The 15,924-nt window shown below is 39.1% G+C and overlaps 2 protein-coding genes across 2 annotated transcripts; one reads left to right on the plus strand and one right to left on the minus strand.

Annotated features, from left to right (window-relative positions):
* Window positions 1-212: 212 nt before the first annotated feature.
* PTTG1 (pituitary tumor-transforming 1) lies at window positions 213-2,576 on the minus strand. Its single transcript, XM_026047598.1, has 5 exons — window positions 2,470-2,576; window positions 1,992-2,167; window positions 1,618-1,711; window positions 923-1,072; window positions 213-568 (listed from the first exon to the last, which is right to left on the minus strand). Exons 1-5 carry the CDS (start codon window positions 2,549-2,551, stop codon window positions 489-491), a joined length of 582 nt encoding a protein of 193 aa, XP_025903383.1. The 5' UTR covers window positions 2,552-2,576; the 3' UTR covers window positions 213-488.
* Window positions 2,577-3,438: 862 nt separating this feature from the next.
* SLU7 (SLU7 homolog, splicing factor) lies at window positions 3,439-14,170 on the plus strand. The gene is made up of 15 exons (XM_026047620.1): window positions 3,439-3,650; window positions 4,226-4,379; window positions 4,657-4,737; window positions 5,296-5,460; window positions 6,397-6,462; window positions 7,995-8,042; window positions 8,518-8,649; window positions 8,920-9,017; window positions 9,936-10,003; window positions 10,140-10,279; window positions 11,154-11,315; window positions 11,659-11,763; window positions 11,912-11,986; window positions 12,232-12,336; window positions 12,783-14,170. The coding sequence occupies exons 1-15, from the start codon at window positions 3,487-3,489 to the stop codon at window positions 12,960-12,962; spliced, it is 1,743 nt and encodes a 580-aa protein (XP_025903405.1). The 5' UTR covers window positions 3,439-3,486; the 3' UTR covers window positions 12,963-14,170.
* Window positions 14,171-15,924: the final 1,754 nt, after the last annotated feature.

Here is a 15,924-nt window from a genome sequence, read left to right on the forward strand (position 1 = left end):
AGCTGGGCCTCCTGCCAGTCACTTTCTCCTCACAAGGTCTTCTACAGTTCTCACTACAGTCCCATATAGAATTTTCTTCAGTAGCACCACTTGAACTCACCAGTTCAAGAAGCCCATGGGTTCTACTTCTAGCACCCACCTCTTATAAAAGATACAGATTAATTTTGCATCCTAGTATGTTTGATGGATGAAGGATGAGGCAATACAAGACATCAGAAGAACCTGTGTATTTATTATGTTCATGCAGTCCAATCAGCTGGTACTGACTTCCAAACAGAGTTCACAGCAATGGTTATAGCTTTGCTTAAAAACCAGCCAGGCTCTGCTTTAATAGATTATAAGCTCTTTTTCAAAACATTGTTACTACTACATCTGGTATATAAAATCTACAGAATATACACATTTCTATGGTTACACAAGTTATACAAGCCTTTATTAAGGATAAAAAACTACGCAAAGTTAACTGAGTAAAAGCTTCAGAATATACTTTAAAGGTCATAATTCACAGGTGGCATATCAATGATGTTATCCAGAGTAGAAAGGAAATCAGTAGTCGATTGTAGCAAGCCTGAAAGAATTCAGAATAGACTAAGTCAGTTCAAGAAATTGAGAAATTTGTTTTAGAACACAAGCTACATCTTATATCTCCCTGAGACATTGAAGAGTTGATCAGATTGCATAAAACACTTTGGTTGGCAATACACTTCAGCTGACTCTGCAACAGGAATACTAGTTACCTTTGCTAAGAGCTGGCCAGTGAAAGTCACCTCAGYTACATGCCAGCAGTTGTTCCAGAGCAGACTCCTATTCCAGTAGTTTAGGGCAGCAGTGGCAGTCTCTTTGTTGCAACAGCCCAATAGCTTCCCTCCCAAACCACCAATGAGCACTTGTAACCCCGGACTTCATGCAAGTCTCCACTTACCAGACTCCCATGATATGTGTTGAAGTTTCACAGGAGAAGGAATCATGTCTGGAAGAACATCTGGCAAACTTGTCAACATCATGAGGGGAACACCACTCAGGGCCAGATTGTTTAGGCTGTTTTCTTCAGGAACATCAAAGGTCTCAAAGTCTGTTTACAGAAAACACTGATTTATCAACAATGTACAGTAATAGCACCCTTGGAAATAGCAAGTCCTTCTACATTTAAGCATTTAACATTTACATTTAACCAGGTCCAAAAGTTCTTTGCATGAATTYTAATAGCTTTATAAATTTTTACAGCTGCAGAAGTATGACTTCTATTTCAGCAGTACAAATTTCTCCAGTTACATATTRCTACCTAGAAAATCCATGCTTCTGTAATGCTTAAACATACCCTTCAAACATTTGCCTTTTATATGGTACCTAATGAGTTGAGACTGCAGGTCAGTAAGTCACAACCACCTTCCTGTCACCACAGTAAAGGCCTCCAAAGACTAAATGCTTTAAATGTAGCTAYTGAAGTTAACAGCATTCAAACAAGCATAAATAAGAATAAGCAGCTAACACCCTTACACTGAAGAAAGGACTCCAGAAATACAATAGCAATTTAGTAGCCACAATAGCTTAGCTGAAATCAGAATTCAAGCCAAAGTCTAATCATTCATCTAGATAATTGCACCAATAGTTTCTTACCTAGAGGATCATAGGGAAACATTTTTTCAATTTCTGGATAGGTTTCTTCAGCCACTGCAGCATTGCTTTCTAATCCAGCTGTGTCTTCAGTAATCTTAAGCAGAAAGTCACATTATTTATCTGCATTACTGCAATTCCTCCCCTAACAGTCTACAGTARTGCTTTTGTGCACTGAATAGGTCTAGAGAAAAGAATGTCTGCAACAAGGGCCTTAAAGCTATGGCTAAGGCTACCTCCTTAAATGCAAGTAAGCCATAGAAGGGTAAATATTTCAGTCATTTTCCCACCTTTCAATATTATTGAAGCTGTTATATCCCAGTACCTTATGTAGGCAAGCTCTGACTCATTTTTTCCTATAGAAGTGTTATACCCACCTTYTTTGCACAAGGAATTTTTTTTGTTTTCAACTGCTCTTTCTTGCTTGATGCTTCTACAGTTCTGTTCACATTTCCAAGGGCCTTTCTAACAGAGAGAGATGTGGCTGGAGATGCATTGATCACTTTTTTGGGAAGCGGAGTATGGACTTGTGCTTTTTCAGATAAAACCATTGCTAAAGGGGGGAAAAAAAAGTAAGTTTTAGCACCATATCAAACATAAAGCTTATTCCATTATGTGCACATGCTGGAAAACTAGGCACCATAAAAAATATTCTTTACTTCTAAAAAGCATAAGCCTTCTACAGCATTAAAGCATACAGCAATTTTCTCTTTTATTGTAGCTGACATAGTTAGCAAAATTAAATAAGACACAGAGAGGCAGAAAAAAAGACAACAGTCACAACAGCAGATAATGGAGCCTTTGTTTTAGGCACTTCACCCTCCTCCTGGCTTACTCAGCACAGCATGTACTCACAAGATGCTGAAGGTCTCCTTAGCTGATTCTTAGAAGCACCAACTTGCTCATTCTCTTTATCAATGAAGATCAGCGTGGCCATCTTTAGGCCAAAGAAACCACTCTGGGAAGCCTAGGGGCAGAAAGGGCAGGTCAGACCACGCAAGCCTCTTCTAYCACTGCTCATTTAACAAGCTACGTGAGGGACTGCACAGCTCCTAGGAGCAGCCAACCCACACTCCTCCCCTTGCCAGGCCTGTGTACACACAGACCCTYACAGCAGAAGGCAGCACCAGGGCACAGGCTGCTCCCACACAATTCCCAGCCTAATTAATGCAGGTTTAAGAACCAACACAGTGCCACTAGCAGCCCAAAGCACCAATAAGGACAAGCTCAGCTCTGCTCCCCTCAGCGCCACAGCGCAGGTCAGCAGCCAAAGAGAAGAGGGGCAGCCAGAAAAGAGCTGCCTTGGGGCAGAACTTTATAAGTTAGAGTCAAAAACAAACAAACTCGGCGCGCTTCCACAAAGGCAGGCCGCAAGCACAGCACTTTGCCCACCCGCCCGGCTGCCGAGGGCGGCTCCAGCAGCCTCCACCGAGGCCGGCCACGCGCGCCGGGGGCTCCGCGCGCGCCCCGCACTCACCGTCCCCTCACACCGGCGGGCCGCGCCCGCCCCGCCGGCGGCAGTTAAACACCCGCCGCGCCTCCCATTGGCCAGTTAGACTAACGCTCGGGCTGCCCATTGGCTGCTGCCGGGTCACGCGCGGAGGGGAGGAGGCGTGGCTCGGCGTTGCTGGGGTGACCGCTTGGCTCCGCCCTCGCTGCGCAATTCSCGTTAGGGGTGGGGCCCGGGCGGGGCGCGGTGCATTGTGGGTTGCGGCCTAGCCGGTGGACGCGGGCGGCGGGACAGGGGCTCTGTTGTTGAGCGGCCTCCTCGTCCCCCGCGGAGCCGCTTGGGCCCTCGCGGAGCCGCAGGCTGCGCGCCAGGCAGCTGCAGCCCTTCCCCTCCCGCTCCCTACCCGCGTAGGACCAGCCGCGATGGCGTCCGGGACCGCTGCGAACGCGGCTCCCGCAGGAGGGGCGAGCGATGTCAGCCTGGAGGAGCCCAAGAAGATGACCCGGGAGGACTGGAGGAAGAAGAAGGAGCTGGAAGAGCAGAGGAAGCTGGGCAACGCGCCCGCCGAGGTGGACGAGGAGGGCAAGTAAGTTCGACTGACGCTGCAGTTATTCTAAAGCCATAGTTGTTTAAAGTAGGACTTTTTGCTGCTTGTAACTGTAAAGTCACAACGGGCAGTGCAAAAGGTGAGCACAGAACTGAATTATTTTGTGGATTTGCTTGTAGCASTAGCACCTGAGCTTTCCTCAGGTGGACAGAGCTTTGTTTTGGGGGGAGGAGGATAAAAAAAAAAGAGGGGAGAGCTCCCTGTTGGTCAGATCTGCTGGAGTGAGGCTGAGAGGCCCTTGCAGGTGGTGATTTAAAAGAGAACTAAAGATGGTGCTGGAGACCTTCCCTGGGCAGCTTGTCAGTTATTAACTGAGGTTTCCTATATCCAAGGAAGGGAGAAGTTGCTGTTTTTGTAATAACACAAAGACCTGATTTGGAGTGAGAAAGAATAGGTGAATCGAGGGCGTGTTATTTTAGAATGCTTTGTGGCAGCCTCAGTGATTATCGTATGATCAGCCCTAAAACACTGCAGTTGAACATAGGAGCTATTCATTAGGTTAAACCGTGAATCCTTTCCTGTGCCRCGTATTTATTACTTGATTTCTTTGACAGAGACATCAACCCTCACATTCCTCAGTACATATCCTCAGTACCATGGTACATAGACCCTTCTAAAAGACCCACTCTAAAGCACCAGAGACCGCAGCCGGAGAAGCAGAAGCAGTACAGCTCCTCTGGAGACTGGTACAAGCGAGGAGTTCAAGAGGTATGCAAAGTAATTTAGTTATAAAGATAATGTTTGATGTTGCGAACAAGGAAGAATAGAAATATCGATTCCTGTAGTTCTCTGTGTTTGCTGGTCTTAAAGGAAAGAGGAGCTGGAACTCTTAGCAGGCATTTCACAGTGTTTGGTGATAACTGAAATATGTTATGGCTTTGTAGAGTGTGTACAGGCTTTGCTTGTATTGAAAAAGATAGGTCACTGTGGGGAGCACTTATGTGAATCTTGTTGGAAGTTTCAACTTTTTTTTTTCTTCTTTTAGCATTCTATAGCAACTAAATATCGCAAAGGAGCTTGTGAGAACTGTGGTGCATTGACACACAAAAAGAAAGACTGTATGGAGGTAACTTTTACTTTGGCTGTAATGATTTTGAAAACTGTAAATTCTGCTTTTGTGGGAAGTAGCTAGTTATGAACAAGAGGAAAGTTACTAGTTTCTAAAGTGTTGAAATGTTGCTTGGAAATTTCTAAAGTAACCCTATGTGGAGGGGGCAGCAGGGAGGGCATTCTACCACTAAGGCATATAGTGCCTCAGCTCTATATGGAAAAAGAAGTGCAATAATAAATGAAAATATTTATTAAGAGTACTTTTGCTTAAGTGCTGCCTAGGCTGTCCATTTTTGTTTTAAGTTGCTGAAGAGTGTTTTCCAGAAGTTGTATAATAATGCTTTTGTTAACTAGGGATGATAGAATTATATGAGACTGCAATAAATTGATGGGTTTTAGGCAATTGCATTATTGTAAAAAACTAGAAATGAACTACTTGGACTTGCTTACAAATCAGAGGTTTCTAGTGCTGTGTTCAGCCAGCTTTAGAAGTGCTTAATTGATGCATGTTTTTAAGGTGAATAACATATTTAAGTGTATTGAACTGACTGAATCATTTATTTTTCTCTTCCAGAGACCCAGGAAAGTTGGAGCCAAATACACAGGCATGAACATTGCACCAGATGAACACGTGCAGCCTCAGCTAATGTTTGACTACGATGGGAAGCGAGATCGTTGGAATGGTTATAACCCTGAAGAGCACATGAAGATTGTAGAGGAATATTCCAAAGTTGACTTGGTGTGTGAATSCTGCAGTTCACTGGGGAAAAATTCTGTGTTTGGCTGGGGAGGCATGTTTCCTTTGTGCACTCTGAGACTAGATTTTGTGTTATATTCATAATGAAAAGCAGATGGATTCTGTGCTTGAAAACAAACTTAGCTTGAACTGGACACAAAGATGAGAACTGACAACTGAGAATGAGTCCATACGGTAATGAGCTGTCTCTCYAAATTGCCTGCCTCTAATTAGGCAAGGCCTAGAATTCTTTTTGAAAAGTGAAGATTGACTTACAGAAGGGAATTCATAAACTGGCTGTAATGATTAGAGCTAGCATCTATATTTTCAAACTTTATTTATATTTTTTGTTACTTTTTGTTAGTATCATGGAACAATGGACTAACTATAAATGTCCCTGCAGATCAGCACCTAAGTGTTGCAGTAAATGTAGTTGTGGGTACCAAATCTACATAGATACTGTTGAATTCATAGAGGGGAAAAAAATAGTCCACTACATTGACTGGATGTTAGGCCTGTTCCAAGAGACAGTTCGATGCCTAAGTATCTTTGTGGGCCTGATCTGAGTGTTTTCCTGCAGTACACAGGGAAGCTAATGCTGTGTGAAGGTATTGTGGATGGCAGAGCATGAAAAAGAATGCCAGACTCCTCTCTGTGCTATCCAGTGACAGGACAAGAATCAGTGTGCAGAAATTAAAGCATAAAAAACTCCATTTAAAGATAACTAATGTATACACTTTTCCTGTCATTGATAAACAAAATCCATGGTAAATATAAGAGTAGGCAAACTGCACAGCTGGTTTTTAACAGCCATCTAGAGAATTAATAGACCACTTCTTGTAGTAATTATTACCTTCTAAATAACAGCAGTCAGATGCTTGTGATAAGTCTTACTACACACTTGCTAATAAAATATTAAACCATATTTGTAATATGCAGGCCAAACGTACGCTGAAAGCCCAGAAGCTTCAAGAAGAGTTAGCATCGGGAAAGCTGGAGCAAGTGGTAAGTGAAGTAAACCCTAATTCATTTTTGCTTATGCTGAATAAAGATAGAAAGGCCATGTCTGCTTTCTGCTGCTCTTACTCTGCAGATTGAGTTTCTTGTTGCTTTCTGAGCCTGTCAGCAATGCAGATGTCTTCCTAACACGAGCATGTTCTGGGTCGCTTGCAAGAATTTCAAGTGCCTCCTTTTACATGAGAGAGGCTTTGTCTTCCTTTCCTGGGCAAGACTTTCCTGCTTCAGTTCTGGCAAATGGAAATCTTGTGAAATGAGAGATAGGAAATTGGGAGTCAGAAAAGAATTGTTTTCCATTTAAACACTTTATGCATGCACTAAAATGAACTCTTGAATTTAAAGATTGCTCTGTCCTACCGTTGTGGTTATGACTGTTCGATGGCTGTGGATTACATGATTAATGCTTCCCGTAAATAGGAATAGGAAGYTTTTTKCTTGTTTTTCATTATTTGAAGGTTGGCAACATGTATTTCCCTCTGGYTTGCAACTTAATAGATTTTGCATCTCCTTTTAGATTATAGTCTAGGCTTTTGATRGCCTTTTAATATAAAAATCTAAAAAGTATTTGTTATAATTTCTAAGTTTATAAGATGGGGGARAACAGAGACCATGAATGATGAGAAGTATTTTGAGGGGTGTTCTTAATCAAAATATTATATTGTAAAAAAACAAACAAAAACCAACAACTACAGACAACTGRGCCTCCTTTTTCCATATGTTGTTACTTTTAATTTTGTCACTAGATGGCAGAGTAAACTTAATTTCCAACCCCACACAAAATATATGATAATACAAACCTTCCTTCCAAGTGGATTAGGCATTTAATCTTTTGGCCACTATAGGACAGGTTATTTAGCCTTCATATATTTATTCCTTGTAAAACAGAATTGGTAGAAGAAGGTCGTATTTGAGTGTAAAGAATCATTTCTGATAAAGAGAGAAGCAGGACGGGTGCCTCKTCCCGTGAAAGTTCTGGGCTTCCAGGACTGCAGTTGTTGAGATATTTACTACCCTAAGTATTACCATATTAGAGACTAAATAATTGGAGGGGGGGATTTTTTTTTTTTAATTATTTTTAAGAAGCTTGGTTACATTTCTCCAGCAGAAGTTATAGCTTCTGATTTGTGCTCATTATCTCTATCATTCCCAATTACTCATGTATTTATTAATATACAGATGCACAGTTTGGGGTTACTTTGGTTTTCAGAGTTGAATTGTACTTTCTTTTGTTTTGTTTTTTTGAGAATTTTTTCCACTTTTGCAAGAGCTTGGAAATATACCTGGGAATTCGGTGAAAAGGTCACCAGAATGTTTCTGCAATAGAGATACTTGCAAACAGTCTTTAAACCTTTAGATGGCAGTGGTCTCTGTGCATCGTGTGACACAGTTGCTGTGTTTTTGCTTTCAGTRGGCCTGTGCCATAGGCACAAGCTCTGCTTTGGTGGTTCTTTATCTCCCTGCCTCCTTCCTTCTCTCCACTGTCTTGTGTTCTCTGCTGATGTGCTCTTTGTTTGCTACAGAACTCCCCAAGACACCAATGGGGAGAAGAGGAACCAAATTCACAGACAGTAAGATGATTATCCGCTGCATCACACCATGGGGAGACAGAAAGCACCTGCACTTAGTGAAGCAGTGAAATGGGGGTGGCAGAAGAGTTTCAGTGCTGACTTCAGGCTGCCCTTTTCTTGGGTAGAGGGTGCTGGATTTCATAATTAATAATTCCTGTGGATTTTCAAACCTTAGAGATGAAAGAGAATAACTATGTATTAACATGTACATTTTGTGCAATATAACTGTTTTAACATCATCACAGTTGTGTTTTTGCAACTGTTTGTATTATGAAAATCCTGTTACAAGGATATTTATCAGCAGTGGAATGTAACTGCATGATATGCTAGGACCCTTAAGCCCCCAAGTAAATGATCCTAACTTTTAACTACAGACTTTATGGAATTTTTAATCAAATGACTAAAATAAGATTAATTTACTTCTTTCTACAATCCATGTTCRTTTTATTTAGAAATTTCCTATCTCTCTCCTCAGGAAAGAGATCATAACAGCGAAGATGAAGATGAAGATAAATATGCAGATGACATTGATATGCCTGGACAGAACTTTGACTCTAAAAGGCGCATCACCGTTCGAAATTTACGTATTCGGGAAGATATTGCAAAAGTGAGTACTGAATTCTATTACTCATTTATCTTTTTTTATTCATATTTCAAACATTGGACTATTGTTAAGGAATTTGGTGTTTAGAGATAAAGGTCTATTCTCATTTCTRCTGCTCCTTGTCTTAGTTTCTCAAAGATCATCCCCTTGCATAGATGCATAGCTCTTCCTTTTTAAAGTRTAGGAGAGATTGGTGGTTGCAATACTAATTTCAGTTCATTTAAAATCATATTTTTTAAATCAAATGTCATGGTTGTTGTCTTCTTCCCCTAGTACCTGAGGAATCTAGATCCAAACTCAGCTTATTATGATCCCAAAACAAGAGCAATGAGGGAGAATCCATATGCAAATACTGGCAAGAATCCAGATGAGTAAGTTAAAACATGGAAATGTTCACATATCCAACAMAACTCTGTTAAAAATGAGGAGTTTTAAGTAATTTTATTTTTAAATATTTTAATAATTAATCTTTTAAAGAATTGTTTATGTTAGTTAACTGAAATGATTAATAGTAAAGCCTTTTAGTGATACTTTGTGGCAAACATGAAAAAGCATTGTTACCAACACTTTTTTATTTGTTTTAGTATTTAAAGTAGTGTTTTAGTGATTTTCAGGGACATGTGAATATGGAACAAGGATAAGAAGTCTGCTCTATCTAGAGATTATATCTGTAAACAAAAGCTATGTTTATGACAATCCATAACTGTTTCTGCAACTGCATGGCAGACCATAAATTTGCCAGAGCTTTTTGGCTCTATTAAGAGGGGGGAAGTGAACTGTTAACATTATTTGATTTTTATTTCAGCCTGTGGCTTGTATGCTCTTTGTGAGTCGCTTCAAAAGGGTGTGCAACTAATGCAAAGCTATTAGCAGGCTTTATTTATCTCGGTGCAATACCCAGAGGGAGAAGGGATTCACACATCCAAAACCTGAAATCACTGTGCTAGAATATCACTATATGCCTTGCCATTCGTATATATTGTGCAATTAGATTCAAGCWTGGCTTCAGGGTACTTGGTATCCCATGCCCAGCCTGAGCTCCTCTTCTGCATCTTCAAATGTGTCTATACAAATGTAGGCAGCGAGTGCTGTGAATTGCTGTAAATGCCTTCAGGACTGGAGGAGCCTGGAGTCATTTATGTACTGAGTTGAGTGCACCTTCTCCCTCCATCTTGACTATCAGAGCACAAAGGAGACTTTTTACTTCCTTGTTGATGTTCTTGTGAGTGTTTTAAAGGAGAAAAATTGTGGTAATTGTTACTTGCATGGTAATTTATTTTTCTCTGCAGAGTTGGTTATGCAGGTGACAACTTTGTCCGTTACACTGGAGATACTATTTCAATGGCCCAGACTCAGTGTAAGTGTGTTTGTTTGGTTGTTATCCTTTCTGGGTGAAAATATCTTTTAAAAAAGATCACAAAAGTAGAAGTGGTAATTTGAATGCATTCATCAGCTTTAGAGTAAGCACTGAGTGACACCTCTTGTGTACACAGTGTTTGCTTGGGAGGCTTACGACAAAGGCTCTGAAGTTCATCTTCAAGCGGACCCTACAAAATTAGAGCTACTTTATAAGTCCTTCAAAGTGAAAAAAGAAGATTTCAAGGCACAGCAGAAAGAAAGCATCCTAGAGAAGGTAATAGAAGTTTGGTTTGATTTAAAAAAGTTTTTGTTGAATTTGGGTCTTGGAGAACAAATCTAGTTACTAATGTTGTGTTAAAATGTCAACTGTTCTGATCAGTTCTGTGTTATTTTTATAAATATGTGTGYGTTTATAGATGCAAAAAATCTAACRTGATTCAAAATTATTTAATATAGGAATAATGTAATTGAAAGTCTRATAGACTTTCCTTAGCTGTCAARCTTCTCAAACTGAAAAATCTAAAAGTGGTATGTAGGTGGAGTGGGAACCTAGACATTTTTAAAACAATAGAAGTGATTAAAAAACTACTGTGTTTAGAAGTAGCATCTTTTCTGAAATCTGTCTTGAAAAAGTATTTCTAAGTATGTCTTTTCTCTTGAGCATGAAAATCAGAATTGGGAAATCAGAATTTTCAGACTTTGCTTTTGGATGCCRTCATCTAGATAACTGTATCTTTAATATTTTGCTACCAGTTTCTCAGATGATGAGTAGATGTTGTTACTCATGTAGATTCTAACGCTTTCAACATTGCAAAAGTTTTTTCTGACTTTTGTTTTTCTCTGAACACTTTTCTTGGTCTGCAAGATCTCTAAAGTGAGGAATAGCACTATTATAATCCTTCAGACAAGAAAGAAAGAAAGAATCTATCTCCACACAGGAGATGTGCTTCTCTTAGCTATTGGTTGAAGATTAAATTGTCTSCACCTACATTTCCTGTGTAGTATTTTGTTCTGGAAGTCATATATAGCCTGGCTAGAAAAGACACTGGAGATGAAGTTTTTTTGAAACGTATGCCTAACTACATATAAGCATGCTTTTTTTCTTTTTTTTTTCCTTCAAAAAACTGTCATTTCTGTTGGCGTTATAGTATGGAGGACAAGAACATCTAGATGCCCCACCTGCTGAATTGCTCTTAGCTCAAACAGAAGATTATGTGGAATATTCTAGGCATGGAACAGTCATCAAAGGACAAGAGAAAGCTATTGCTTGCTCTAAATATGAAGAGGATGTAAAGATCAATAACCACACAGTAAGCAACTAATTCAAACTTTAAACATTAAATTTCTTCTCTAAGAGGGAGTGAGGTGTGGAGACACCTCTAAGAGGGAGTGAGGTGTAGTTACTGTTCTCTTTCCCCTTGCCTTGAAGATGAGTTGGCCCCATGCTGTTCCTCTTCTTTTTGAAATAATACCTGAAAGATTAGTGTAAAATTGCAGATGTATTTCTCTTAGCTTCCCCTTTGAATTAGTGGAATGAGTTGCTCCTTATCAGGGAAATAAAATAATAATAATAAAAAAAAGGCAAAAAATTGCAGCTTATGTCTTATGGGAGTATCTGTATGGGTGTAACTGCTGTTGCCTTTCCTCTTGCAGTGCATTTGGGGCTCATACTGGAAAGAAGGCAAGTGGGGTTATAAATGCTGCCACTCCTTTGTCAAGTTCTCCTACTGCACAGGAGAAGCTGGGAAAGAAATTGCTGTAAGTATTGCCTTATTTGGTCACTTGGAAATAGCTATAAAGCATCCATCTATGCACTTTTAAAAAAATAATCAAGCTAAATTTTAACTTGTTTGTCCATTTTCGATCATGCTTTGTAAACTGGTATCTTTCCTATTGTCCCGTGTAGAATACGGAAGCAAGCTTAGCAGAAGACCAGAGCAGGGATGAAGAACACATGACAAAACCCAAAACTCTGATGGAGGTAGGTTATTTCCCCTTCTAAGGGAGAAGATGCTCCCTCTCAGTATTTTGAGGGAAACATATATGTAACTAAATTATCTCTTTCTAATGAGCCTGAAAACTATCATACTGTCTTACTTGATTATTAACATCTTTTTATTCAAAACTAAGATGTGAAATAGCCTTAGTGGACACTTGGGATTTAATGTCTCAAACATTTTTGTTTGCTAGTTGAGTCTTAACTGGAGCTGTTTTTCTACTTTACAGATCCACCAAGAAAAACAGAAAGACAAGAAAAAGAAGAAACACAAGAAGAGCTCAAATTCAGATAGTGAGGGTGAAGAGAAAAAGAAACAAGAAAAACTTAAAAAGGTGGACTATACTCTTACTCAAAACATTATTCAAGTGTTAATCAAAACCTGTTGGAAACGTGACTTATTTTGAATAACAAGGAATAGCAGTAATTTGAGAAACAGGAGAGTTTGTTTAAAAAGCATTTTTTCTTTTTTTCAGCACCCTGACTGAAAAACACTAAAACCACAGGCTGGCTTATTCGCTTTTGTACWTTCCGGATCACAATCATAGTTTAGCTAAAACTTTACTAGATGTTCTTACTTGGTTTTTGGCAGCTGGAAGGGGATTAAAATACCTTGTTTGCTAAGCATCACCTTAGCTCACTTAGTCAAACACCCAAAAGCATTAGATGAAGTGAGGCTGTAGGTGGGTCGGACAGGTGTTCATTGCTGCATCCCAGCATTTGCTTCCTGCTTGTTTATTGTCCTAGAATCTAATACAGACTTTGTTTGTTTCCACTTCAGGCACTAAATGCAGAAGAAGCTCGTCTCCTCCACGTTAAAGAAATCATGCAGATAGATGAGAGGAAGAGACCATATAACAGTGTATATGAAACGAGGGAGCCAACGGAGGAGGAAATGGAAGCCTATAGAATGAAACGCCAGAGACCTGATGATCCCATGGCCTCTTTTCTTGGACAGTAAACTGGGAGAAAATCATTCCAATGCTCAGGATGACTTCATACTTGTTCACAGATCTCTAGATGCTCGCTTACCTTCCATGTGTGTAACAGATGTCAGAAATGGCAGTTTCTCTTCTTATGTCACAGAAGCTGGTGATAAATTCTTACAACAGACAAAAGCAGTGTAGTATGTATAGCAGTTCTAGAGAGTGTGTGTTTATATACATACACACAATGTTTATATATTTATATACATATATGTATATAATGTATTCCCGCACTCAGTCAATTCTGTACTGGAAGTAGGAGCTGATAGTGTCTGGGATCCAAATTCATTGGCCACGGGATCTATGCTCTGAATTTGCATGAGCCAATTCAGTGCAGCTGACTAAGCAGAAGAAATGGTCAGCAGGGGTCACTGTCAAACAGAGCAAGAACTGTTGCAAATCGACTTGACGGCTTTATTTCTAAAGGGACTTGCTTGTCACACGGCTTTCAAAGGAAAAGTAGTTTTTCTTGATCATTTTGTAATAAGTATTTTGGAATATGTAAAAATGGATTGCTTTGTACAGGGTTGGTTAAATTAATATAAAGGTCTTAAATGCTAAAAAGACGATAGGAGAAGCTGGCTGTAGAGCTTTCTGTTTTTTATTTGTTTAAATAGAAAGCTGATTCTTCATCCCTATTTCCAATAATGCCAACATTGCTATGATAAGTGAAGGTTAGCCAAAAAGTGGGTGGTCTTACCTGTACTGTTTTGAGTTGCAAACAGTTGAGTTCTTTGATATTTTCCTTGAAACTTTCAGAACCCTTTCGCATGGGGTAATACTGAATGTCAACCTGTAATACCTTATAACAGTGTCATGCAGCAGATCTGACAATACTGATCACTTAAAAACATTAATTTTAGACTGTGACTACTAAGGTTAAAACAATGGATGAAAAACTTAACACCAATGGCAGGGCTTTAGAATTGGAAGAATGAAGAACTACTTCTATTGTGGCTTAAATTGTTTCATTAAATATGGCTTAACCATGTTGTGATTATATTAATGGTAGGACAAAGAAAACTCCATTCTGTAATCCTGCTTTCTTATAATGAAGAAACTGGTTATAATGCTCATTTTCTAGACAGTGGAGAAAGTTAAACCTTCTATGACGAAGTAAAACCTATTTCTACGTGTAAAGGTGATTTCCTTTTATTACATTTTTCTGCTGGTTTGCTTCTCCGGTGCTTATTTTTGCTATAAAATTACTAATTGAGTTTAATACTTTGTCTGTTTGAAGACTTCATTTTAAACTCCTCCTAACTCTTGCAAAAAATACATTTATCTAGTAACATTGAAGATGGGAGAAGTAGTGTTAGAAACCAAGTTCCAAAACAGAAAATAAACTTTTAAACAGTGAAAATCAGTTTTTGCAGAGGTTGTTTTTTACATTTTCATAAACATGGATTTAGAAAACCAGAAGGGAAAAGAAGAGGGAAGCAGTTTTCCTTCCATTTCACCAGAGCCTCACTTAAATTTTCCAGTCTCTTCCAATCTCTTCCCTTGCCCTTCCTTGGTCATGGGTGCTTTCCACATGGAACCTGCACTTCTCCAACCAGTAATTGCTGCACTAACCCCAGCTACAGGGCTTGTATGTTTTACTGCTGCTTGCTCATGATTGTGTATATTTAGTAGAGAGAAATTCTGCTTTAGGTTCAGTACAGAACTACACTAAAGTGTGTCTGTAAAATAATTTGATGAAATTTGAAGTATTAGAAGTACTTTGGTAAYCCTCTCTGATTCAAGTGCACATTGTCCTCAAAGGATTTTATGAATTAGCTGGTTTTACCTGTGAACCCTTCTAAGGTCCATGACGCTTAAGTAGTAGCTAGCAGTACCTCTGCCCTCACAAACACTAATTCTTGTCTTGTGAGGCATTGCTATCTTCAATTTGAGAAAAGAAGATGCATAAAAAGAATCACATTAACAATTCTTTGAGCTATTTAGATACATTTCTAARTGTAGCTAGAGACTGAACCCTTTTTAGGGTAAAAGGCAATTCAGAAATTGCACTGAAAAGAGCAATTTAGAATGAGGAACAAATAACTTACCAATCTTGGCAGCCTTTACCTTCAGATTTAAATTCTATCTGGTGATTATTTTTCTTCTGTGCTAGAGGAAAAATAGGGAGAGAAGTGAATATATATATTTTAGAAGCATATAGAGCATGTTTGGTGCTATTAAACTGTCAGTTCAAACATCTGGTCAAAATTATTACAGGAAGTTTTTGTTTGTTTGTTTTTACACACTTGTGTGGATAAATTTTCTTTTCAAAAATGAAGATATGACTAATTTACTTTGAACCTGCCCTGCCTTTTAGGAGAGGCTTCAGGGAAGATGAGCCAATATCATCTCTGGTTCAGCAGGAAGGCAGCTCCACAGAAAAAAAGGATTAATAATGTTTTATTCAACACACAAATCCTTTGAGCTGGTGAGTAATTCGGAATCGATCTCTCTGCATCAGTCTCAACAGTTAAGGACAACTAAAAGGAGGATTAAAACGTGTTGTTCTATTTATAGGCTAGGGGTTAAATGTTAAAGAACACTGTGGATCTGAGCATGGGGATTAATTTTCCTCCATCTGCTTCTCTTTGGATTTGGCAAGCACTAYGATTGTGCATATTCAAAGACAGCTTCCTATTGCACAAAAACATTTTTTTCCTGTCCAAAATGAATTTGAAATAAGTTTGTAAATTAACTTGGACAAAATGAACATAAAATGAAAATAAGCCGAGGCAGCAAATCTTGAGCTACTGTTTCTTGCATGCACAAATATAGTAGATGTTAGGTAGGAGATTCCTTAACCTGTTGATACAGAGTAGTCAAATTCTTAATTTGTAATAGAAAACAGTTCTTTTCTCTGACTCTGACATGTAGCACAGCTTTAAACTTATTTTTTCAACTCCTTTTTCAACCACTGCCTCCTTTTTCTTCCTG

The sequence above is a fragment of the Nothoprocta perdicaria genome, unplaced genomic scaffold (assembly GCF_003342845.1).
Source record: "Nothoprocta perdicaria isolate Ctin4 unplaced genomic scaffold, notPer1 scaffold_5, whole genome shotgun sequence".
Classification (NCBI taxonomy): domain Eukaryota; kingdom Metazoa; phylum Chordata; class Aves; order Tinamiformes; family Tinamidae; genus Nothoprocta; species Nothoprocta perdicaria.